The sequence below is a fragment of the Myxocyprinus asiaticus genome, chromosome 13 (assembly GCF_019703515.2).
Source record: "Myxocyprinus asiaticus isolate MX2 ecotype Aquarium Trade chromosome 13, UBuf_Myxa_2, whole genome shotgun sequence".
Classification (NCBI taxonomy): domain Eukaryota; kingdom Metazoa; phylum Chordata; class Actinopteri; order Cypriniformes; family Catostomidae; genus Myxocyprinus; species Myxocyprinus asiaticus.
In genome coordinates, this window is record NC_059356.1 from 39026049 (window position 1) to 39052055 (window position 26007).

General features: G+C 37.5%; 2 protein-coding genes across 9 annotated transcripts in view; both read left to right on the plus strand.

Annotated features, from left to right (window-relative positions):
- Positions 1-3081, plus strand: part of LOC127450516 (cell division cycle protein 27 homolog) — a 30581-nt gene extending 27500 nt beyond the window's left edge. For 3 of the 4 annotated variants that reach the window (XM_051714715.1, XM_051714717.1, XM_051714718.1), the window contains one exon: positions 1838-3081. In XM_051714715.1, the coding sequence (XP_051570675.1) occupies positions 1838-1926 (89 nt within the window). In that variant the 3' untranslated portion in view covers positions 1927-3081. The remainder of the gene's footprint in view (positions 1-1837) is intronic. The other variant, XM_051714716.1, reaches the window with a different exon arrangement.
- Positions 3082-5686: 2605 nt separating this feature from the next.
- Positions 5687-26007, plus strand: part of LOC127450513 (KAT8 regulatory NSL complex subunit 1-like) — a 91817-nt gene continuing 71496 nt past the window's right edge. Inside the window, exons 1-2 of one of the 5 annotated variants that reach the window (XM_051714707.1) lie at positions 6735-7502; positions 9378-9422. The gene's annotated coding sequence lies outside the window, so the exon portion shown is untranslated. Of the gene's footprint in view, positions 5792-6733; positions 7503-9377; positions 9423-9445; positions 10017-26007 lie in introns of those variants that run through there. The other 4 variants (XM_051714705.1, XM_051714708.1, XM_051714704.1 and 1 more) reach the window with 4 other exon arrangements.

Sequence of the window (26007 nt, forward strand, 5' to 3'; positions counted from 1 at the left end):
CTACCTGTTGCTCGTGCTCGCGCACATGCTCCATAGGGACGCGAGCCGACCAAAACAGTGACGTAACGTACAAAAAGACTGAACGTGATTCACCAACATCATGTTGACAGATGAGGTAGCATAATTAAAATTACACAGTTATGATTATTTTAATACAAACTTTGAAACTGTATATTATATTTGACTCTCCAGTGCTGGAACAGGGCTAAAACAAAGTGTGGCTATAGGTCTGACTATGCGAGACTGTAGTTTGAAGTAATCACTTTTCTTTGCATGATACATAGGCTATCGTTTAAATGCAGTCAATGTCGGCGTTAGCTAGCTAGCCAGCTTTATCAATAGCTTTTAGCTAAATTTGGTGGATGATGACAGTAGCTGTTTATAAAATAGACTGTACATTATAATTATGTTGACACAATTCAGTATTGGTGATTCCATCACAACTGTCATTTTGATATATCAATATCCTATTGTTTTATAATAATAGAATGTATATATTTTCTGTATAACCAAGTTACGTTACACTAATGAATGGAGTTTTTTGTCTAGCATTCATTTCATGTGTTATTGTAGTTTACCTTGCTGAATAATTACAGATTAACTTCGATCATGACTGTGCAGGCAAGATCAAGTTAGCTAAAATTACACAGATCAATCCTTATGGCACTATGTTTCAGATGCTTTGCAGTTATGTAAGCTTACCTGTCCAATAAGAAGAACGCCAATTCAGGGTCGGTTTTGATCCCCAAAACTGAACGAAGGTCTCTCCAGGAATCAAATGTCCTGCTGATGTTCACTCTAGTTTTCGCTCGACCACGATCACGTTCCCGCGTAGCCAGACTGGATTCAGTAGATAAATGTTTTTTTTCAGAGTTTGTGTAGGAGTCAGTGTTGTGCTGGGAGCTGGACGTTTGCTGAATTCCATCTCTAAGATAATGTTAACTAGTGTTGCAGGCTGTTGTCGCTGTTGAATAGCGGAAGAGAAGCATGCATAAACGTCACATCCTTTGGATTTTCCCGGCAAAAGCCACCCACTCCCTTCGCATGAAAATCAGTCTACAGGCTTTAATAGGCAACATAGGAAGTTATTATTCGTTACAAGCCTTTCACACAGTGGCACAAAAAAGGTGATTACATGAAAATTGTTACATATTGCACCTTTAATATAATGTTTTTATGTTGTATCATTTAACTCTATCTTTTATATATGCTTTTTGTATTTTGCTTTAACTCTGTTTAGTGCCTTCAGAAGTTGCCCTTTAAAGGTGCACTCAGTAACTTTTTGTTTGTGTCATCTTGGACTTAAAATGACACCTAGTGGTGTGGATGCAGCATCATTCAAAATCAATAGTTTTCAGTTAAAGATGCCATTTTAGAAGTTCACAATCGGCCATGATTAATTTAATCCAAGAATGAAAGTGTCCAATAACAAGATGGTTACTGATATTAAGCGAGTAGTATTCAGCTGGTCATGTGATTCTAAAATGTGACCCCATGACGGGCCCCTGCCCCATGTAGCATAAAATAGATTTTATAAGGTTACTGATGTGACTGACTAGAGTCTTCGTCTCATGTGAGTGGTCATGATTTTACGTGTTTAAAATTACAATTAATTTCTATAGGAGTAAAACCTTTTAATGGGGAAAAAATTATTGAGTGCACCTTTAAAGGACAATATAAAAATAGTTTATTATTATTTTTATGTATAAATAAGTTATGTAATTTGCTGTAATACTTGGCAGCACACCAGTGCCAACCCAATGTAATCATTTCTTTGAGATCTGTTTATTAAGGGTAATGGTTTTGTTCTCTGTGTAACATTGTTTGTTGGTTTTAGCAGCGGAAGTGGAGGAGTCACAGGAGAGCAGTATGACTGACGCCGATGACACACAGCTCCACACCACGGAGAGCGATGAAGTTCTGTAGCCCCCCCCCCCAACACCACTCTGGACTTGTTCTGAAATAATGCCAATCTGGGGGCTACTCGAAGACTCCAGCTTTGATAAAGGAGGAAGAAAAAAGAAAAGAAAATCAAACTGCTGCTAATAACAGTACCTCCTCATTTCTGTTATCTGTTATTTTATTTTCATCATTCGTCTTGCTTCCCCCCCCCCATCCTTCGGCATGATGACAGGAATGGTCTCTCATCGGTCTGATCTTCTGGTCCTGTCTCATCCCATCGTCACTGGTGTCACACAGACACAATCACTTGAAGAATTCAAGGTCTGTCTGAGCTCAAATTTCCCATACCTGCCAATGACTCCACTGTCTTCAAGTCAGTTGTCAATTTAAGACAAAAAAAAAAAAAAAAGAGCCACAGACATTCATGGATGTTCCTGTCTTAATGTTGAGGCCTTTTATGTTATTTTATCAGCGTTTACTCTGAATAAAGACCTGTTTAAGAGTTGGTAGTCCTTTGATTCCTCGCCCTCCCTTTTTTCATCATGGAACATACTTGCAGGGTTTAAAGAAGCACTTTCTGCCCACATCAAAAAAGTGTTGCATATGGCCTAAGAGAATCTGTCACTATACTTAAATGTTAACTGCATATCTTCTATCAGATTGCCATCTGTTTAGAAGAAAAATCCTAACCTTCTAAAAGAAGTACTAGTTTTGAATGATTTTTTTTGTTTTGTTGTTGTTGATCAGAACAATGTTCCACCCTCGCACTCACCCATATTTTATGCTCCTAACAGAAAAGTGATCTAGCTTCGGGAACATTTTGAATCCACATGTTTTTGCCCGGCTGCAAGACCTGCAGCATAGGTGTTTTCTTTGACAAAAATGAGTTCCCCTTCCCCATTTCTGTTAGTCAAATGTTTAGAAAACCAGGCCACAGTGTCCAGATTAACACAATGTTTTATGGCATAGTGACCAGTGGTCAGACTTGAGACAATTTTCTGAAATATTGGTGCTGTTGAGAACAAAACTGATGAACATGTGCACAAAGTATCTTTCATGGATTTTATTTTACCAGAACATGTTTATTATTATAAAAAATGTTTTTGATCTCTGCTAAATGCTTCTTATTGTACATTTTAAGAAATTAAAAGGTAATAGAATAAACAACTTTGACTGAAAGTCCTGATGTGGTCATTGAAGGAACATGTGATCACTCTGTTGATCAACACTTGGCTTTGAGGAGGAGGCTCTTCAAAAGTTCATAAGTAACCCTTGCCAAAAAATGAACCATGGTAACCAAAACACCAAAGTTACTACAGTTATCACTAATGCAGATCCATAACAAATCATTATGGGATCTCTGAATGGTTTAAGAGGCTTTCAGAATCTTTGGAGGCTCATGCAAGTTAGTACGTTTATTGTTGAAAACATGAATGCATTAAGTGTAATATTTTGTCGAAAACTATGGTTACCGTGATTTTTACATTTTTGCCATAGCTCTAAGAACACTGTAGAGGTTATGAATTGTTTTAAAAACACCTCAAAACAGTGCCGTTCAGAATAAGATGCAAATATTAGCCAGGCCTCTAAAATGCATTGGTTGATGGCGATTACAGACTGTTCTGTATGTGCTAGAATGCAAAAGGGCGCATTTTATACCAAATAAAAATAATACTGGATCTATATTTAAATTTATTCTTGTCTTAGGTTTGGGAATGACATTTACACAATCGTTTGCTAGAACGACAACAGCAGACAAAGACAGTGGATATTAAGCAATTGCAATAGGAATGGTTTATGTTCAAACATGACAGAATGTTAGGCACGTGTATACATTTCAAACAAACAGACAATTACTTAAAAGACAAATAAATAAAAATCAACTCTTTTGCAAAGTTACAGCTTTCTACTTTCACACGTAAGCCCATCGCTCTATGAAAACATGTAAATCAGCCAATCAGCAGCCGTCTTTCCACACACTGACCAATCACAGGTTGATATGGGTCGGCACTTCCGGCTCAAGTCTAGTCGATCCGTGCAGGTAAGTGAACGTGAATTCTGTATTCTGTCATGTAAAATGTATTTATTTTTGTCATTTCAGTAGGGGCAAAATGCCCCATTCAACGTAACATACTAAAGTAGACGCAGAGGAATGTAATTTTCCATTTTGCTTAACCTTTAGTGAGCGTTAGGCATTATGACAAAGTAATTTCATCTCCGAGGTTGCAGTCAACAGGCCAGAAATTGTTTGGCTGCAAAAAAATATTTCAGTCCAGCACAAATAACCTCAAAATGAACTTAAAACTTCTCTAAAATGGTCGTTTGGCCTGTAGTGACAGCTGAGAATGTCAGCTGAAATTTTACCCTTTCGGTTCGCCTTAAAGATGCGAATGGTGATGAAAGAAAGGCTGTAACAGAGCAAAGACTATCAGCTGATGATGTTAGCATGCTAAACCTCCAGTGAACAGGCCGCCTATATGAGTAAATGCAATTAATATCGGACTGTATATACGGAACCTCTCTAATGAATATCAGTAATTATATTTTAATTTATGTGATCTATTCTTTGTTTTCTCCAAGTTTTTTTGTTGTTGTTATTATTGTATTGGAACTGGTTGGGAATGTGGTTGTATTTTAAAAACTAGTGTGCTGCCTACCTGTATAGCGTGTCGAACGTGGATATGATGCCAAAAAATGCTGTCTAGCTAGGCAGCACACTAGCTTTTGAAACGCGGTTTGTAACTCCATCATCTGCCCTGAGATATCACATTTGCTAAAGCGCTTTTTTATTAGTCTTTTTTTTTTTTTTATATATATATATGGTTTAATTTTTTACTGTTTTATTTGTATTTAATTACATATTAAGCTTATTTTATTTATTTATTTACTGCTTAACAAGGTGGGACAAGGATGGGTGAATGAAAATATACATTTAACATTTAAATCGCTTTACCAAGTCTCAGTGACTTTAATTTGTCATGTTTTAATTGAAATATATCTTTTTATAGGATTAAATCGTTAACACTCTGAAAAGTGTGCAAATGAGATACAAATTATTAATTTTAGAAAATTACAATTTTAATTTTTTTTTAAAAAATGGTGTGGTATAAATGTTTTTTATTTAAATATATTTTAAAACAATATTTTAATGGGATTAAATCGTTAACACTTTTAAATGTATGTAAATGAGATAAAAATGATTATTTTAGAAAATTAAAATTTTAAATATTTAAAAATTGGTGTGGTAAAAAAGTAGCTGATTGGTATGGATTATGGGTTACACTCAAATAAATGTTGGTGAGGAATAGATGTATGAATTGTAAGGATTATGGGGCAGGGTCAGAAATTACCTTTTTTAATATAGGGCAATATTTGCGACCTAGATCTGATTTTTAGGGGCTTTTTTTTTTTTTTTTTTTACCTATATAAGGGCATAAAAAATAAATAAAATAAAAAACACTTTGTGTCATTCTTTTATGTAAAATACTTGATTTTTAGGCATTTCTATAATTGATATAAGTTCCAAATTAATTCCTCAAGGCTATTACCAATTTGAATCAGCATCATATTTTGTGATAATGTGTATTAGGCTTAAAAAAAAAAGAATGGGAATCCATTATGGGGCATTTTTTGCCCCAACATTTTGAATTTTGGGGGCTTTTTTGTCATCGTCAGTGGCGTTTTTGCCTTAAGCCACCGTTAATTTCTGACCTTGCTATGGACTGATAAACTCATATAAATGTAAATGCTAACAAATGATATTTTTGTTTTTGTCCGGCTACAGACTGAACCACTGCCTTTTCTGTTTGGGAGTTATTCAGTTACATTTGGAATAATAATGGCAGTTCCAGTAAATCAACCATTGGGACTAATACCAAGCCTCTATAAGGTGAGACAGACACAGTTGTAAGCCATATATGTGTGTTTGCATCTCTTTTAATAAATAGAAAGTGTATTGTAATTAGTACATTTGTGGAGGTAGGGGAAGTTGTCCCTCGTGTAAGTGTACTGTAAATTGTTTAGAATAAATAAATGGTCAGCCAATACTGTAAGAAAAAAAATCTATTCTTATTTTGAGCAGTAGATGGTGCTGTTATTTTATTTGAGTGAAGCTCAAACTCCATTATCCAAGTTTAATAATTTCTAACCACTGAACGTAAAGTATATTACATCCTACTCATCACAGTACAGTTCAGAAAATGTAAAACAGTTTATATAAGAATAGTATCACAGACTGTGGTTTCCGCCTTATTAGTGTAAATCTCAATTTTTTTGATTTGATTTGATATGATAATTTTTTTAAATATTGAGTGTAAGTTTATAACATTATGCTTTGTGTTATATCACACTGGAATTAGTTTTAAAAATGAATTACCACAGCTGCGAGGGGGTGAGAGTAAATATGGCATCTTCTCCCTTTTCACTGTCTTAATCCACCACTCTCTATTTTTTTCCTCTTCTGGAAAGTCATTCAAACGTAATAGTGGATTTTTTATTTTGGTCTTGGAGCAAATTGATAAGTGAAAATAATATTTGCTGTGATCTCCCATTCACTCCCATTCACCGCTGTCGAAGTTTACCCTGCGAATGTTTAATTCCACATTCCAAATCCCGGAGTGTGAAAAAGGTCTGTTTGTCTTTCTGCCTGCCTGCAACTACAAATCTAGTATTAAAATTGTATGCACATGCAGGGTTCTTGGATAAAGTCCTGGGTAGTGCTGTAATGTCAGCCTTGACTTCCCTCTTCTGGTACAGCAACTATTTTAGAACTTCTTTCTAGAAGCATCCAAAAATACTTCCATTATATGTTTCTAGTATGACATTAAGCATCCAAAAATACTTCCATTGTATGTTTCTAGTATGAAATTTTGTCAAAGATTACATTTTTCTTGTATCCACAGTGAATAATGTTTGGGATTGGTTTTCTACAAATCTTTTCCGTACATGCACAGGACTGTTTTGGTAATGTCCTAAGCGTCACCTCGATGTGTTGCGCCCCCTATTGCAGTCCTGCGTCACGGCAGGAAACCGTGCGCCTCCAGCGACCAGTCTGAGTAGCGCGTCTTTCTCCCGCCACTGCGCCGCTCTGCTTCTTTCTGGTCAGACTCGCAAGCCGAGGGAGAGGAGCGAGCCGCCATCTTCCAAACTCGTCGTTTCCCCCTCGAACGACATTACAAAAACGTATGAAATTGGGGTTTTCTCCGTCGAAATTGAGCACGAGTGGTCTTTCGGAGCCGTAGAAGAGGGGTTTCGCTCAAAGAACGACCGGGAAGGGACACATTTCAACCGGTTTTCGAGGCAGTTTTCGGGGGCTTTTGAAAAACAGCCGACTGGGCTCCTATAGCTTGACTGCCCCCGTTTCTTTCGCCCATTTCGTGATTCCTAAACGCAGCCCTGAGGAGTGGGAGGAGGAGAAGGAAGAGGAGGGGGGTTACCGTACACCGGAGCGCGCGAGAGGCCGGGGATTTTTCCACCTGAACGTGCAACAGCGGAATCTGCATCTGGATAATTGCTTTTGCCTTTTAAATATTATTACTACACTTCTTTGGCGTGGGGATTTATTACACATTTCGCCCCCTGAATCGGCTGCTCATCACGTGGTAAGTTCCTCCTTTTCTCTTTGTTAGTTTATAACTCGGTAGTGTGTGACAACTTCAGACATTTTTTATGTAATTATGCTCTAAATCGACGTACGGTGAAATTTGGCACGCAGAGGGCGTTTCAGTCTCTGAATGCGACGGGAAGAGACGGCGCTGTTTGTTCTCGGTAGTTATTTTCCACGGTTTGTTCTGGTTAAACCCGTGAAGTAGGCGGCGTTGAAAGTCAGACCATCAAGGTTGCAATATCAGCCGACTAGCACACATAACTAACTATATGTGTCAGTATGTTTGAGTGTCTTTACGAAAGCGCATAGCTAATTACACATCAGCACTTTGTGATCAGACAAGAAGTTTGTTAGTTCACTCAGGGTTTTTGTGTGTGCATATTTTGTATTGAGTCTTGAGTAGGTTAAAACCATGCAGTATGCGCGCGCGCGCGTGTGCGTGTGACGATGGGTTGGGTGCGCAGTATATATCCTGATTCAGGCTTTGCGTCTGTATGCTTCATCTAGATCAGTAGGCTTTCGATTTTACTAGTGCAAATCGTACGCATCACTTTTTCGGTTAGTGTTTCGCATGGATATTGTCCCGACATATTAACAGCCATTTAAGCCTATGTATCACATGGATTTCCATTGATATAGAGATACATTTAAATACTACGAAGGCGTGCTGGCCCTTTAAGACGCAAAAAAACAATTGTGTGTTATCACTTGTGAGGGATTTTTAATTTAATGTATTCATCCTGCCTCCTTTAAAGTAAATAAATCGTATAAACGTGATTTCCTGTGTTTGTTGATGCATGTATGTGCAAAAATGATTCAATCCGGAGGTAAACAGTTACAACTTTTGCATTGAGCCTGGACACAGGGAGTTTTCCGTAACTAGATGTATTACATAATATTTGGTTGGATTTTTTCCCCTCTTTCTTAGGTCGAGTTCTGCCCGCTGAACGTGACGTCGACAGAAAATGTTTTAAAAGATTCGAGTCGTTCTTTTAGAATCTTTTTTAACTGAATAACGAACGGCTGTCTCAAAACGTTCCAAACGCCCATGTTGCCCAATCAACTGTTCTTTATGACCTTAAGCTTGTCCTAACCCTTGTTTTCCGTAAAATCTGCGGGTTATTTATATTCACCGCAGCATTTTGTGTCGCTGTGGACAGCAGAGGGCTTTATGTTTAATAGAACATTAACCTGCTCAACCTGTGGTTAGTGTAACGTGCTGTACTTTTCCATTATATAATGTGTTACGTTGCATATTTTTGCAGCACACACTTGATCTCATATACAACATGTTCCGCATTTGTACGTGATGTTTATAGTTTAAAGACACAGTTTATATCTGGCAGGCTTTCATTTTTTATTAATGACTTGATTGTATTTGTATACATCTTGCATGAGAGATTGGACCTTCGAACCCTTGATATGACGACCCGTTCAGCCCCTAATGCATTTATAAGACATTCTATTATGCTACGCATTGCCTATCCCCCCAAAAATGTCACCTTGATTGGAATTTGTAGGATGGGGGCCTATTGGTCTGAAATCCTGTTGTTCTCAAATGTGGGTTAAGTGCTCCTATCACATGGTTGAAACAAAGGCTTTCCTGGATCCAAACCTCCCAACCCCCTTTATAGATACTGTATTGATCCCTGATGGGAAAGGCAGTGTCTCTCTCTTTTGAAGTGCTGTTTGTTCCTTTTGCTCTTTTGTGCTCTGTATTGCCAGTCTGTTTTGGATGTATTTCTGTTAAAGTATCTCTTGGATTGTTACTGCATTGACAGCACAGCACATGGATGTGTGGGACATTTTAATAGTCTCATGCGGTCAGTATGTGATGATGAGCTTTTGTATCCTTTTTCATTCCATCCAGATTCATCATCATCCTACATCCCCTCCTCTCAGAAAGAGCTGTTATGTAACACATCAATTCCATTGACTAAGTGCCTTAATTTTTACAAGGCGGTCGAGTCATTTGGAAATCTCATCGACACTTTCTGTCCCTTTTTTCACTTCAGGATTTTTAATTTTGCTTATTTGTTTTGTTTTTTTGTGTGGTACAAATGAGCAGATCAGATTATATGTCATTGATAGAACAACTATCACTGTGTCCTTTTTGCAGTTGTTTAGACTGTAATTTACTGGTGGTTATCAGCTTTTTCTTCTATGAGAGCATGTAGATCCTATAATTTATGTCCATAGACTTGTATTCTATACCTTTTGTGTGGGCTGCCACAGTTCTCAGCTGCATGAAATAATTTTTATGGCTCCCACACTGTTGAAGGCTTTCAGACTGAATTTAGAAGAAACCTTTATTTTTGTGACACATTATACATTTGCACATATACAGTGAAATTCTTTTTTTCACATATCCCAGCTAGGCTGGGGTCAGAGCGCAGGGTCAGCCATGATATGGTGCCCCTGGAGCAGATGGGGTCAAGGGCCCAACAGTGGCATATTGGCAGTGGCTTGAACCCCCAGCCTTAACTGCTGAGCCGCCACTACCCCAAAAGTGAGTCGAAACATTGTGAATTATCGCTTTGAGGCATTTAAATTAAGGCTTTCTGTAATCCTGTTATGATCAGTTTGAATATTGATACTAGTGGTCGACCGATATGGCCAATATTCTGACTTTTTTAAATTATGGGCATTGGCCAATACATTTTCCCGTTTGACCGTTTTTTTTCTTGAGCCTCGAAAAACGCCTGCTTGCGTGTGAAGCGACTGAGACATGTAAATGACCAGTCATGGTTCGTTTTGTTATGTGCCATCGTTATACTACAGTAATAGACCGGTGTGCAACACAGTGTCATTTAAATGGTCCGCATATCAGAGCCGCAGCAGACGTGTTTGAGCTCAGTGTTAAAGTGATCGCCTGTATCATTCTCCCTCCTCAACAGTTCCCTGTAACTTTAAAGTGTTTGTCTAATGATAACAAGGCAAAAGTCCATAAAACTAATATCGTATACTGTCTGCAAACATGCGCATATATCATTTAAACAGATGTAACTGTCAGGAGATTGAGACAAGTGTGAGTGCAACTTCAAGGCTGCATCCGAAACCAGGAAAATTCTGCCTCTTGAGGCTGTATATGGAGGTACGATGAAAATTAGGTACTTTTCAAACTGTTCGGTGAGCAGTTTCCTTAAGAGTTCCATTCATTCAAAACAGGTTTCAGTTAAGCCATTTATTGATTAGGCAGCAAGGAGGTAAAAGCACTTCACGTGTGCTATAAATAAATGTCATATTCACTATGTACTGTATGTACAGTTGGTTTGATTTGGTATTTTTTTGAGTAAATGTGATTGCTAATGTGGACATGCCATCCATGGTTGCTGGACTACTGTGTGTACTGTTATTTCCTCCCTAATATGTTAACAATTTCTTCATGTGCAAATAAATTACAAAAATTTGATGACTAAACAGAAATCTGAAGAAACTGCTATCTACCATTTAAAATACAATATTATTTTTTAGTTTTGTGTGAAATTGAGTAAATCTAGTGCTAAATAAGTTATATATATTTTTAGCAATTTTATGTTTATTTACTATAGTAAATTGTGATGCAGTTGAAGTCAGAAGTTTGCATACACCATAGCCACATACATTTAAACTCAGTTTTTCACAATTCCTGACATTTACTCATAGAAAACATTCCCTGTCTTAGGTCAGTTAGGATCACTACATTATTTTAAGAATGTGAAATATCAGAATAATAGTAGAGAGTGATTTAGGCACAGTTAACTTAGTGTATGTAAACTTCTGACCCACTGGAATTGTGATAGTCAATTAAAAGGGAAAGAATCTGTCTGTAAACAATTGTTGGAAAAATTACTGGTGTCATGCACAAAGTAGATGTCCTAAATGAATTGCCAAAACTATAGTTTGCTAATATGAAATCTGTGGAGTGGTTAAAAAATTAGTTTTAATGACTTGATCCTAAGTGTATGTAAACTTTTGACTTCAATTGTATATCGGCATTGTATCGGCCTATCAGCCACCCTGCTCTCTGGATATCAGCATCGGCTATTAAAAAACCCATATTGGTCGACCACTAATTGATACTTTAAAACTTTCAGTATAACTCATTTTCAGTTTCAGTTTGAAGGATATAAATTTAGGTCACCAAAAGTACCTGTTTTTTTTACTTTTGACTCCCAAACCTCAAGGTTGGGTTTTATTTTAAAATTGGCTTATCTCCTGATGTGAATCTCTTGAAGTGCAATTTAAACTCTGTTGTCCTTGGCAGAGTGTAAGGTTGGCAATATGTTGTACTCTGGGAGGTTAAAAACAAAAAGTGAAAGACAGTGGAAGCTCCTGACATGGGCTACATCTAGGGTGTCCACCATCCCGTGAAATATGGGATCGTCCCGTTTTTAAAGCTGAAAAGTCACAATCTTTCCCGTTTTTCAGATGGCGTGACGGTGAAATCGTTCAAGATTGTAAATTATTTTATTTTTTTTGTGGATTTTTCCCCTTTTTCTCCCAATTTGGAATGGCCAATTCCCAATGTGCTTTTAAATCCTCTTGGTCATGTAGTGATTTGCCTCAGTCCGGGTGGCGGAGGACGAATCCCAGTTGCCTCCGTGTCTGAGATCGTCAACCCACGCATCTGATCACGTGGCTTGAGCGCGTTGCCATGTAGACATAGCGCGTGTGGAGGCTTCACGCCATCCACCGCGGCATCCACGCTCAACTCACCATGCGCCCCACCGAGAACGAGCCACATTATAGCGATCACGAGGAGGTTACCCCATGTGACTCTACCCTCCCTAGCAACCGGGCCAATTTGGTTGCTTAGGAGATCTGGCTGGAGTCACTCAGCACGCCCTGGGATTCGAACTAGCGAACTCCAGGTGTGGCAGCCAGCGTCTTTACCACTGAGCTACCCAGGCCCCTCAAGATTGTTAATTTAACCTTGATATTGTTTGTAAATTTTGTAAATGCAGGTAAGGGACATTTTAAAAAGTCCACACATTGTGCTCAAACATCCTAATACTGTCACGGCTGTGATAAGGGACCATCTGAAAAGTCCACACAAGGGCAACTGCCATCGCAACAAACCCTCAACAATCTCCACCGCCCCCACCAAAAACTTTAGACAGTGGCCTTTATTCCACAGCTCCACAAGTGGCAACCCTAGCTGCATCCGAAAAAATCTGACTTGCTGCCTAATCAGTTAATGGCTTAACTGACAGCATTTTTGAATGAATGGAACTCTTACGGAAACTGGTCTCAGAACAGTTTGAAAAGCACCTTATTTTCATCCTACCTCTGTATACAGCCACCGAAGGCAGCATTTTCCAGTTTGGATGCAGCCAAACACTGTCTAGAAACATCAAGGCTCTGAAAAATACAAGGCCACGACTGGAAACTTTAAAGTCGGCATGAAATGGAAGTTGCGACCAAGTTTACTTCTGTATTGTGATGTATTTCCGAGTGAAACAGCTTATCGATCAAGAAAAAAATGTAGGGCAGGGTTTTGAGTTTATCCATTGGTTGTTGATTGGATTGTGAAAATATGAGCGTTGCATAGCGGAACGGAGGCAGATCTGAAAGCGAGTTTGCAGTGGACACACACACCCGTACCATGATTGTGCTAGAGTCAGAGCCGGTTATCGGTTAAATTGAGCAGTGATCTCATCACGTTTATTATCAAATTGACAACATAAACGCACGAGCACATCGCAGTCATTGCTTACAAAGAGGCTGTAGCCGTTGAAGAATGAGTGAGTAAAAGTTAACCATATTTTAATGTTTTGAGTCACAATACACTAAATATAAAGGAAAAAAACACTTACTCTCGCTGTGCATCCCAAGATAATTGCATTCAAAACTATAAATATACTCCAGAGGCATTTGAAGCGTTGTATTCATTAATGATCACCTCAGCAATTCAGGCGTGATATGTCTCGAACACAACCGCAAATTCGCCGTTATTCCTCATTCGAAATGTAAATTCAAGCCAGCTGACCTGTAACCAAGGAATGATAGTTTTGAAGGAAAACAGACGAAAATACACCTTGCCATCTTCACCAACATGCGATTGATGCTTCGTTCAACTCTATGCAAGGTTGTGGTTTTTAAAATAAACAGGCAGGGTTTAAGTGGACTAAATGATTGGAGAAGTCCTGCATACGTCACCAGGGAGAAGTCTGATGTTTCACTGGAAGATCGAGTTATTATACATTTTGATTAAAGATTTTGAAGTTAAAAAAATAAATAAAACATACATGGATGAATCGTTCACAATAAGATCAATAACATGCATTTAGAAAATGGATTTTAACTAGGACATTTGGCTGGGAGTAGAGAAAGCAAGCAGTCAGTCATTGTGAGACAGGACCACCTGTTTGATGTGTTTGGGGAAACTAACCTGACACGGTGGCCTCGGTTCAAGAGAAAACGTCTGCCATTTAAGCCCAGTTAACATAGATTCCCTGTTAAAATGGCAAATGTGCTAGTTTTCAAAACAATGTCCTGTTTTGTGGATGGGGTTGTTCTTTTTAAGCCTTTTGTTAATGAAATGCTTTCTGATTTCAGCCTTAAAGGGCTTCTGTAAGTAAATTCACCCAGCTGGGAATACTTCAGCCATATGGAAGAAATCAAAGCCTCTGAAGTTGAAAATTCCTTTTTTGTTGGTTTTTCATAGATTGCAGTCTTCCAAAAGGAATGAGGTAGACAAGTAATTGCTTTTGAACCAGTGACATTCACAGTTGTGTTTATCAAACCAGGTGTGACACTGCATTATTGAGAGCACAGTGGGCAAGGTTCAGACGAACCAAGAGTTTAAAGTTCATTTACCTCCCACATGGCCTAATAGCACACATAAAACATCTCTCTCACACAGACACCTATATTTACATACTCAAAAACACTCTCTCATTCACACATTTCCCTATTAGGTCCTTTCCCACCTACAGTCCTGGTACTTTTCCCTTAACCACCATAGTGATGTCATCTAGTATTGACCATTTTTATTCCGACGCTATTTGTGTGCGCGTTTCATAGCAACAAAATCAACAAAACCGAAGAAGGATGCCGGGATCGGAGCTACACTTGTTTTTTTAGGGCTGTTTTATACGAACTTTGGCTGCATCGGAAAACATAAACAGCTGCCTTATCAGTTAATGGTTTAAACAGCTGATTTTGGATAAATGGAACTCTCTGAACAGTTTAAAAGGCACCTTATTTTAATCCTACCTTCATCCATCCTTATACAGCCTCCAAAGGTAGCATTTTCCAGTTTTCAGACACAGCCTATGTCTTCAGTTTACAGTTTAAACTGGACTTGTGAGCCTTCAGGTGATGAGACGAGGTGGCGAAAAGCGCTCCTTAACCACGATGCACATGCTAAACTCAGCAGACAACATGTTGAAAATGTACTGTAAACCTATTTATCAACACAATCTTTTACAAAAAAGACTTATGACTCCGCATAAATTACTGTACTGAAATACTCACTCATTGACTTAAGAAAAGAGTCTTGATGCAAATTAACCACGCAGTATCAGGCGTGCAAAACTTCCCTCATATAAACTAGATTTAATGATGGTTTAGTGTATAATAAAGTTCAATTACCCACTCTTGATAAACATCTTATTATATATATCTGTCATCTCAGGAAAAAGTCGATGTAGTAATCCAGAATTCACTTCACACAATACAGATGCGATAAACTTAAATTGTGTTTCCTCATGAAGTCACACACACACATTCGCATGTGAAACGGGTGATTCTCTTTGGATACTTTGTTATTTTTGTTAAGGGAATTGTAAAATTAGTGCAATCCTCTCAGTAGCAGGCTAGCAACTGGTTTGTTTACTATTGGTGGCTATGGAGCTCCTCTCCTTTCTCATTGCAGGTTTTTGTCCAATCACAGGCTGCAGCACCTCCCACAGTTCCTATACGCCCCAAAAGAATCAACCCCGGAGTAGGAGCTAAAAGTGTCCCCTAAAATGGCTTCAAAGAACTATAGTTCCTTAGGTGCGAAAGCGACGAAAAGCTTTAGTCCTGGGGAAAAGTACCCAAAATGAGCTTTAGTACCGCCAGGGGGAAAGGCCCTATTGTCAGACCAGTGTGAGAACTTTGATCTGGACACATTTTTGTCACTTTCTTTGCCATTTTTTTTAATCAAGCCACCCTTAATTTCTGACCCTACTTTAAACACTTGCAAATGTTAACCTAGGGTAAATAGGCATAAGTTCTGGTCAAGAAAACAAAGCGTCAAACAGACAGGTACAGTTACAACATACGCTAATGCACCTGAATGGCTCTGTAGATGGATACGCTCCGCCTGTGTTTTACGTGGGTCAACTTGATGACATCACTGTTCTGCACACGTTGTGTGTTGTTGAAAATGACAAGCGGAGAAAACGAGCTGCTGATAGAGAAGCCCCCTGCATTTCTCCTTTCTGGGAACATTTTCTTTTTGCATTATTTACATGAATTACAACAACGATGGACAAAAAACTTTTACAAAACAGGCACTGTTTGCAGACATCGCTCGAAACTAGTGCCGTATACTGGTAATATATGTCAATAATGCATGTTAGGGTTTATTTCAAATGCGCATGCAAATTCTTCCTGTTTCCTCGTGTGGCTGTAATCTGTCGTGAGCGTCAAATATGCACTTTGGTTAATGGCATTAAGATGCCATTATAGTAATACATTGATACATGATTAATAATTTACGGTGCCATCACCCGAGAAAGAGCCGCAGGTGAGCCGAAATGGCACACACTCCCTTCCAGTGCTAATTCGGACAGACATAAAACAATAACTAAAGTGCTTGGGGTGTTCATGTGGGATTTCCATATATGGTTAAAATACTCGCAGCATTATCACAACATCCCATCTTGTATGCATTTTAATAGCAAGGTTATTCCTTTTATAGTGATGCACAGCTTCTGGATATTGAATATATGTTGTTGAAGTGCACTTTGTTGATGCATGTAGCATAATAGTGCAGGTATTAAGTTAAATGTTGATTTAGTAATTAGAGAAAATGTTTTTTAGTTAAGGACCCTGACAAAAATTAACCATGGTTTTACTATAGTAATATTGTAGTAACCATGACTGCTGTCACTTTGGTTTTCTGAACAGAAATTATGGTTTTGATTACAATTAACCATGGTTTTACAGTAATTCTACAGTAATACTGTAGTTTATATATAGTAACCATGATTATACTATAAATTGTAACCATGACAATAACTATGTTTTTATTGTGTTTACTATGATTTTCCTACAAATGCCATGGTTAAACTGTTGTTGTAACAATGATTGTTATTCTAGGGCAAAACTGTTGAAGTGTTAACCAAATAGATTGCTCTTTGGATTTGGCAGTAATAATTTTTATTTTTCTGAACAAAGCAAATACCGTACCGAAACCATGACCCTAAAACTGTGATACAGACCGAACCGTGAGAAATTCTAACCGTTACACCCCTAATGTGAACATAATTCTGTGTTATCTTGTTTAACGTTTCACACTGTTTATACTTTACCCTGGGTTAGTAGTCTAATTAATCCTCTGTTGTCAGGTTTTGGAATTTCACACTGTACAATTTTAAAAACTGGGTTAACATTCTTATTAGCATCATTTTAAAGTTAATAAAATAAATTTTTACAAATGCTGCATGCAGTGAGCATGTGACCTGTTATCATCTTCTGTTATTGTTACCATGAAACACAAAAGGAGAGTTTGAAGAATCTCTCTGCAGCTGTCTTCTTTTGGGGCTGTCAAGGTCCAAAAAAAGGAAACACACCATAAAAGTTGTCCATATGACTTGTTTGCTATATTCAACATTTTCTGAAACCAAACAATAGCCGAAGCTCTGAAAATAGTGTCTCTGAAAAATAACAGTGTTGGGCTCAATGACTTGAGGGTGAGTAAATATTGACAGAATTTCAAGTATGACAAGGTACTTCACTTATGGTTAAAAGTAGCCGTAACATTAAAGAAAAAGGCAGTAACCACCAAGGGTTTTGTGTGAAAGGCCTTTAACACAAAAAGGCAATTTAGAAGTTCTGCAATAAGTAACAAAGTTGGCTAGGAAAGTACAAGCTAGTATAGAAATGATGATGTATTCATTAAAGTCGCCATGAAATGGAAGTTATAACCAAATTTATTACTGTATTGTGACGTATTTCCGAGTGAAACGGCTTTTCAAACAAGAAAAAAATGTAGGGCAGGGATTTTTTTTTAACATTAGGACAAGGCTGGAGCCATTGTGCAAATACAAATGAATGTGAAACAAGTTTGTAATTGCTAATTTGTCCACGTTTTGAATCACAATTCAAAACACTTACACTTACTCCAGCGGTATATCCAAGAAACCTCTGTTTGCAGAAGAATATAAATAAGCTCCAGCGAGTTTTCTTTCGTCCAGCTTAGGCGTAAGCGTGTCTTATTTAGAAGTCGTCATTCCTATGCCATATGCCATACAAAGGCAATTGCCCTCAACTGTGAGAGCTTCAGAAGGCTGAAAGGTGATAATGGTGAGTCAAAACTAATTTAAGCAATTCTTACTGTAAAATTTGTTTGGAATTGACCCTACAACATGGATTGTGCTCCTTTTGAAGTACCCTGCAAAGGCATGATCAGCGCCAGTTAGAACACAGCCAGACACGCTAGGGGAGGGAGTGTTCTCATTCTAGAAAGCATTTGATTGGACAAAGTTTCTCATGCCTTCTGTGTCGTCATGACTGTGCCTCGGTCTGTCGAGCTGGAAGAGAGATACTGCTGATTTTAAATGCTAATATCTTCTGAAAACTTATTTTGTCAGCATATGGAAGTACACTAGCATATTGATGAACTTAAAGGGAATAAATATAGACTAAAGGCAGCACAACTTTCATGGTGACTTTAAAAAAAACTCTGGTTTCTTCATAATCTGACACTGTGTGTGGCATATGTAACATAAAAACATCATATACAGGTATAGACTGTGATGAGGGAGTGCTGTTGTGGCATTAGGTAAGTGTAATTACACACCTGCATTGTTCTCAGGATAAAACAATATACCTCGTGAAATGTTGGCGGTGATGTGCTCAACCTGCCTAAGAATAGTCTCTGGTCTATAAATGAGTGCCAGAATGCAAATTGTGAATTTAGTGAGTTCCAGGCAGGGAAACATGTCTCTCCCTACACAGGATTCAGGATTCATTAAAATAGTTGTTTTTGACCTTCACACATTTCAGGGAGTGAAAGGGAGAGATGTTATCACAGTCCATGTAGCAGATCATTTGAATGCTTTCCTAGTGTTGGGTCATTGTTTGGGGGCCAAGATGATGGCCACAGAGGTTAGAAAGGGCAGAAAATATAATAAAATTAGCCAGCATATTAAATGTTTTGATTTAATATGAATGTAAGAGTGTGGGCTTGACTGACAAAAGATCTATTGAATGAACGGCCACATCCTTGGTTTTATTGATTAGTTAGTTTTTTTTTTTTTTTTTTTTTTACCCATATGACACTATATTACAGTGTTTCCCATTAATTACCTAGACTGTGGCGGCTTAATTTGACCTGCCACAGTTTCATAATGAACCGAAAATATTTTTACACTTCTCATGATAACATAAAAGATCTCTAACATTGTGTTTTGTGCTGTTGCATCTCCCACAGTCAGTCAGCCAAAGCTGATATTGAGAATTGTCAAATTTTACTACTGATTACTAAAATTTTGCTATTGTGATAATGTATAGCCTTTATTGTACATGGTAGATCTTGCTGCAATAACATGATGAAAAAGTAGATCTAATTTCATAGAAGTGTGAACATCCCTGCTGTAAATGGTGGCGATGGAGTCTTTTCTTTATTTGACTAAAAAATAATTACCATATGACAATAGCCTCCTCCCCTACCCAGTGCAGTTTACATTTCTGTCGCAGAGAATTGAGTTGATTGCATAGGGACACTATTAAGTTGGGCATCGGTCTTAATTTTAGAAAAATCTACAACATAAACCTTGACATGTTACTTGAGCATGTAACTTAAATGTCCTTTTTTCTCTCCGGACAAGTAACGTTTTTACTCAGACAAGGGAATGACAAATTTACTTGTCCAGAGAACAAGCACATGACAACGCTTAATGTCAAGCCTTGGCTCAAATGTATGCTCTAGGCAATTTTGTGTTTTGACCATTTGTGAACTGCGTTAAACTCCGTCCTGTTTACCATGCTTTGTGGGTGTGACTTTTTTTGCCGTGTCATCACCATTCATATCTATACAACCAATGTGCTTATACTAAAATTACTACTAGAGCACAAAATTGTTTATAAGAGCACAAAGTTCTTCATAGATCTTGGCTCTTAATTTTGCCCTCAAAGTGCACCACACTGATGCATTTAACTTAAAATGTAAAAAAATGTTCTAATGGGGGAGCATGCCCCCAGAGGTCCAAGGTCCACCCACCACAATCTCACAAAATCCTGTGGGAAACACTGTATTATCAATATTTACATCTACATATATTTACATCCTTTTTTTTTTTTTTTTTTAAAGCGACCATTTTCAAGTAAGGAACACAATTGTACATGGGCTGAACCCTGATTCAGTTATGTTTTACATTGCATTTTGTGACTTTCCTCGTGTCTAGAAAAACTTGGTTGCACGCGGACAGGCTGATGACAAAAATCGAGTTGAGCACTGTCTGTGAGATGTACCAGCAAATGAAACCTAAAGTATACTTTGGCCTTTATATTTGCAAGACAAGAAGCACTTGTGAAACTACTGTACTAGTCTTGTGTAGCCAGACCTTTGAATTAAACAGCAAAGGAATGGGGTCTATCGCAGCTAACATTGGCAAAGAACCGCCCACTTAGGCAGGAAAGCCATCTAACTGACATGTAAAGTGACCAGTCACAGCTGGGTTTGTCATTACGTGATGTTTAGGGGCGGGGTTATCAGAGATGGCTCATACAATAATAAAAGACTGGCATGGGAAAATAATTTATATAATGGCGCGCGAGTCTCCGTGTGCGATTGCACTGGAAAATAGCAGAAAATTTGTAGCGAGTGTAAGTACAGCACAGAACTTCATTACAGAGTATTTCACAGACATAACTAAGTAAACAAAGAAGAATTTACAGCTCTGCTCAAGGATATCTGCTTTACTTTCTGCTACGTGCCTCAAACCAAATGCTGAATATTTTTAAAAGAGTTGATGTGACTAACCTGGTAAACTTGGGCAAATTCTGTGTTTTTATTTAGTCCTCATAAGTGCTAATTTTATCAACATGGAACCTTGTGAACTCGACTCGTGCTTCCACCCGGACCAGCGCAAACTAAGCTCTCGGAAATCCTGTAGAAGTCAGCCAAACAGATTTGGTCTGAATGGCCTGAGAAAGCGTCTGACGCTTATAGCACACAGATTGTGGGTGTGCCGTCTGAGGCTGAGACTACTAGTGTACTGACATTCACAATGTTGGTTAAATATATCTTACATATTCAATATGTTACTGAGCCCTTTTTTGTTTTCTAATTTTAAATAGTCTGCTGTAATAAGCTATTGGAGTTCATGTATCCTATTCCAAAACACTTTACAATTAAGAATGTCCTAGACTTTTTATTATATAATGCATTGATTTGTAGGATGTCTCCTCCTGTAGGTGTGGTTGCAGTATTTTATTCGAAAACTGCTCTTAAGAAAAATGTAAATAATGTCAGTGTGGTTCTGACTTGTAGTTCCTTCAAAGAGATGATGGATAAAAGGATTGTATAACAAGGCCTCTCCCCACCCAGGGAGATTTGGATGTAGCCACACTGTTATCAAAGACATATTATCAAATGTTTTAATTACATAATCCAGTTAGACATCGCAGCTAAAGAAGCCCTTACTCTAGAAATCACAGAGTGTAGTATTCCACCCTCAGACCTAAAACCCTTACTAAACTCCTATATCTGTAACAGGTGGCAGATGGGATGGGATGAAAATAAAAACAGTAAGCTTTATGAAGTAAATCCTAGTATAACCAATAATCTTTTATTTAACTTTAAAAATAGACATGATCAAATTGTGTATACTAGGTCTCGAAGACTGATACATGGGTTTTTATTAAAAGGTGAAGAACCTCTGTCATGTCTTCCCTGTCAGAATATACTGACTATTAAACACATTTTATTAGTTTGCGCTGTTTTTAATACTATTAGATAAAGGTTTTTATTCAGAAACAAGCTTAACAGATATTCTTTTTAAATGTTTCTGTCTAACATAAATCTAAAATTCCTTATTTAATGTTTGTTTTTTTATATTTAATCTGTTCTCTGTTCCTTGCTGCTGACATGGTGCTAAAAATAAATAAACAAACATGAACATAATCCAATTTGTAATTGACAAAACGGAAAAAGAAAAAAAATCAAAACGTGACTTGTGGCATTAAGTTACTTAATGGTTAAGGTTACTTTAGCCCCAGCACCAGTAGTGGTTGACATGCCACGTTTAATTCACGATTACAGCGGTCAGTTTAAGTCTGCTCCTGTTGCGTCAATGGTTTCTATTTTCTACAGGTTTTTGCAGTGGCTGAGTATTCTAACCAATCACAGACATGTCTGTTGAGCAATGAAACGGCAATGGCCAATCAGAGACGCTTAACCCTTTTGCACGTGCAATCAAACCGGTGTGATTACTCTAGGCTGAGCGTACGATCAAACCAGTGTGCTCTGCATTCATGCTGCTGTTTACCAGCAGAGGGGGACTGAAGCAGATGTAATAATGAACCAGCTGCTAAAATAGTCCTTTCAACATCACAATATCTTTTTTTTTTTTTTTAAATGTTTTTATTTTTTTTAAAGTTTCAAACATTCAAGTAATCAACAACTAATGCAGCACCTCCACTACGTTGTTGGAGAGAGACGGCGTAGTGGAGGTGCTGCATTATCGGGGTGTTGATCTATCTATTGCATGTCTGGTAGTATTTTGGGATTTTATGCCACCTTTCTCTGGCTTTAGAGGTGTGTTAAATGATGGGATGTGCAATTATCAACATTTTACATGTCATACAGGCATATTGAATCAAGTATAAACTGTTTTCTTCAATAGTTCAGAAAGAACCTACACGTTTCTTCTGTACCATAGACATCCCTTTAACCAGTTTATTTGCGAAAACAATTGATTTGTTTTCAATGGTTTACATTCAGCATGTGTTTAGTATCGCTTTATTAAGTAATCTGTTCAACCAATACACCATTTAAAAGATCTAAGGCTGTAGATTCCTTCCAATGAAAGCATTGATCAATCTGAATGACTTTCAGCCGATGATTTCTTATTTTGTGTAAAGACAGCACAAAGCACGAAGTCCTTACCTTTTTATTGTTATAGCAGTGTAGATTTTGATCCAGCAATGATGACATCCATCTTGACTGCAATTGTCCATTACTCGACATCCTTAGTAAATCTTTGCCCAAAAACACGCAAACTTGTATAAAAATCCATAAACTTCCATCGTTTACATCATGAAATCGGTAAACACGATGACGTCATCCTTTTTATTCGACAAACTATGCACGTCTAAAGTGCCCTTTGATAAACCATATAAATGCGTTTATTAGAGTGTCTGGAACAGAAGTATTGCAGCCCTGATGTTTTCTGAATAAAACTGGCTTCATAGTTTTACAAAATAGCGCATGAGAACAGTCGTTTCTGATGACGTCTGTTCATGCATAGGCAAATTTGTTTGGTTAAAAAAATCTACCAGTAGCACTCTAGAGGGTTGTAATTTATGAGGACATGTAACCAGTGAAATTACGAATATGGCTATATGTGGGTGGTAGTAGTTCGCATAAATTATCATGTCATTTCATAAGTGAGAACACTTCTCATTGGAAGATTCAAATGCGTGCTTGGTCTCCTTGACAACGCTGGCCTTTCCGAAAGGCACCCAGACAAGCACTTAGATTAAGGCTTACAGAAAGCTCATTTTTGCTAGTATCACTTTCAAATTTGAAACATAGCATGGTAAGACTTAGGGCTTTAGCCTGTTGTGTCTATCCCACAGCATTGTGTATATATTTAATAATAAGTGTGAAATGTTTTTTTTTCTTTTGTGTTTGCACTTTATCTCGGTGTTAGTAACAGATTGAGTAATTTTGAAGATTTCATAGTAAAGTCTCAAGTGTTAGCTTTCTAAAGATATTTGATTATGTGTGTAGTCAGAGGGACTCATGAGCAGTAAACCTTTTATTTTGGGTATGCCATTTACCCCGTTCCTCACCAAAGTGGGGGGCGCAAGGTAACAGGTTAAAATAACTTTTATTAGGCCTAACATTAACTATACTTAAATATACTTATAAGAAACTGGTGTGCAGCTCATGTCCACCATTGAAGTCTACTACCCTGAAGAACCACACGGATGTTTACTTTGTGACGTCACGGTAATTTAATCTTTTAATCAACATTAATAATCGCGATAACAGTATTAAGGGCAATAATCAACAATTATGATATTTGTCATAATCATGCAGCCCTACCATCGATTACATTGTATTATATGAAAAATACAGTCAACATTTTGTGAAAGTCTGTAAGGCTATGAGACAAGATCAGTTTTTATTGACAGAATTAAATGATGAAATGGAAAAATCAGGAGTCAATTTCTCTTATCCACAACAGTATTATAAACAAACCAGATTTTCTTTCTTTGTCCCTCATGTTCACAATAGTATGGACATTCCTGAATAGCCAAGTTCTTGGTTTTACATATAGATATGCATTCCAAGTAAATGTCCCTTAAGTTACTCTTCTTAAATCAGGCTGTCCAAACTGCTCTGTTAAAGTCTCAAGATCAGAGAAAAACAGCTAAAAAAGGAAAATGGCATGTTAATTTCACAGACACACCTCTTCTCCCCCACAATCCCTGACAGATGTCAAGTTTTGTTGCCCACCAACACAGTTGGTGTGTTTTAATTTTCAAGAGAGGCAGTTTAGCCACTACTCTTTAATGCTTTTTATTGTAATGGCCATCCCAAAGACGAGGTGACATTTCATTTGATGAGCCTTGTTGGCTTAGTATGAGTCGCCCCACTTCATTTGTTATGTGTATTAAGAAATTAAGTCTTTTTTTGAATTTATATAGTCTCTGCTCTTAAATTATACTCATTCATTAAGGTATAGCGCAACAGCTTTTATATTTAATAAGAATGGGTTACATGTGAAAGGTTTTTTCTGCAGAATTAATTGATTAACATTCCAGATTAGTGATTGGTGCTGCCAACTACTACTACCTGCATTCAGTCATTTTGAACGTCATGGGCGTGTGAGTGGTGTTGTCATTGCTCTGTGACATCAGAAAGTTTATTTTCATTATTCTCAAAACAATAAGCCCTAAAGGCCGGGGTTCTCAGTTACACCATGTTGAAATCTGCTTGGACATGGTTGGATATACACTTTCCATTTTCACTTGGCCACAAAAATGTCTCGGCAAAACTGATATAAAAATAATCTACTCTTCCTGTGCTAGGCAGATATAACGTATAAATCAGCATGGTGGCTAAAATTGCGGTACAAAAGGTAACTTTTTTCTTTGTTTTCTGTGGGATCTAATGTTTTTATTGTTCTGATGTGGAAGAGTAACATTTACATTAATGCCCAAACAACCAGATGCATCTACGCCTGGTCGAGTTGCATCTTGTATGTGTTTGAAACCACTTCCTGCTAGTGTTGTCACAGGAACAAAATTTCAGTAGTCGGTACCGATACCAGTGAAATTTCACGGTTCTCGATACCAATTTTGGTACCACAGCATAAATATGCTAATATGACAATGTGCTATTGAACACACCCGTTTAGCCTATTTAAAAAGTTACATTTCAATGTAAATAATAAATTAAAATAAATGCATGTTTCCTTCGTGTTTCTCAATCAAGGATGCATTGCTTAAGTGTTTTTAAGTAGCGCCCTATTTAAATCATGCTTTCCTTTTTGTTACTATTATTTTCCAGAACTCCATGTTTTAGTTTAATTTAATCATCAAAATGGTGTCTAATCAATTCATTCTTAACTTTTAACAAGTGAAAATAGAACTTATCAAAGCAATGACATTTTTTTTTTTTTTTTTTTGCTAAACATTTATTCAACAGCAGTTTTGCTTGTGATACATTGCTTAATTATTATTATTATTACCCATTACAGTGAATATTATTTCACTATACAGTTGTAATATATTTCTTTTGAAATGTGCTTTTATTATGACGTGTATTTTTTGCCGGAAGCTTCCCTTTCAGGATAAACAATTTGCGACATGGAGACTTAGTCACATCTGAAATCCCATCTCTTTACTCTGGCCTTAATCTTTTTCAAAACAGCTTTCTGAATACACCCCCTGTCTACCGTTAGTCAAACAAAGAGATAGTTCTGCCCCCATCTCACCATTAATTGATTAATGTTGTTAAGGTGGGTCTAAGCAGGTCACTCTAAACAAACAGGACTTTTCAAGAGAGAAAGAATGCTTACCGTTTTCAAGAAAATGTACTTATAAATGAACAGTACACAGTCTCTGTG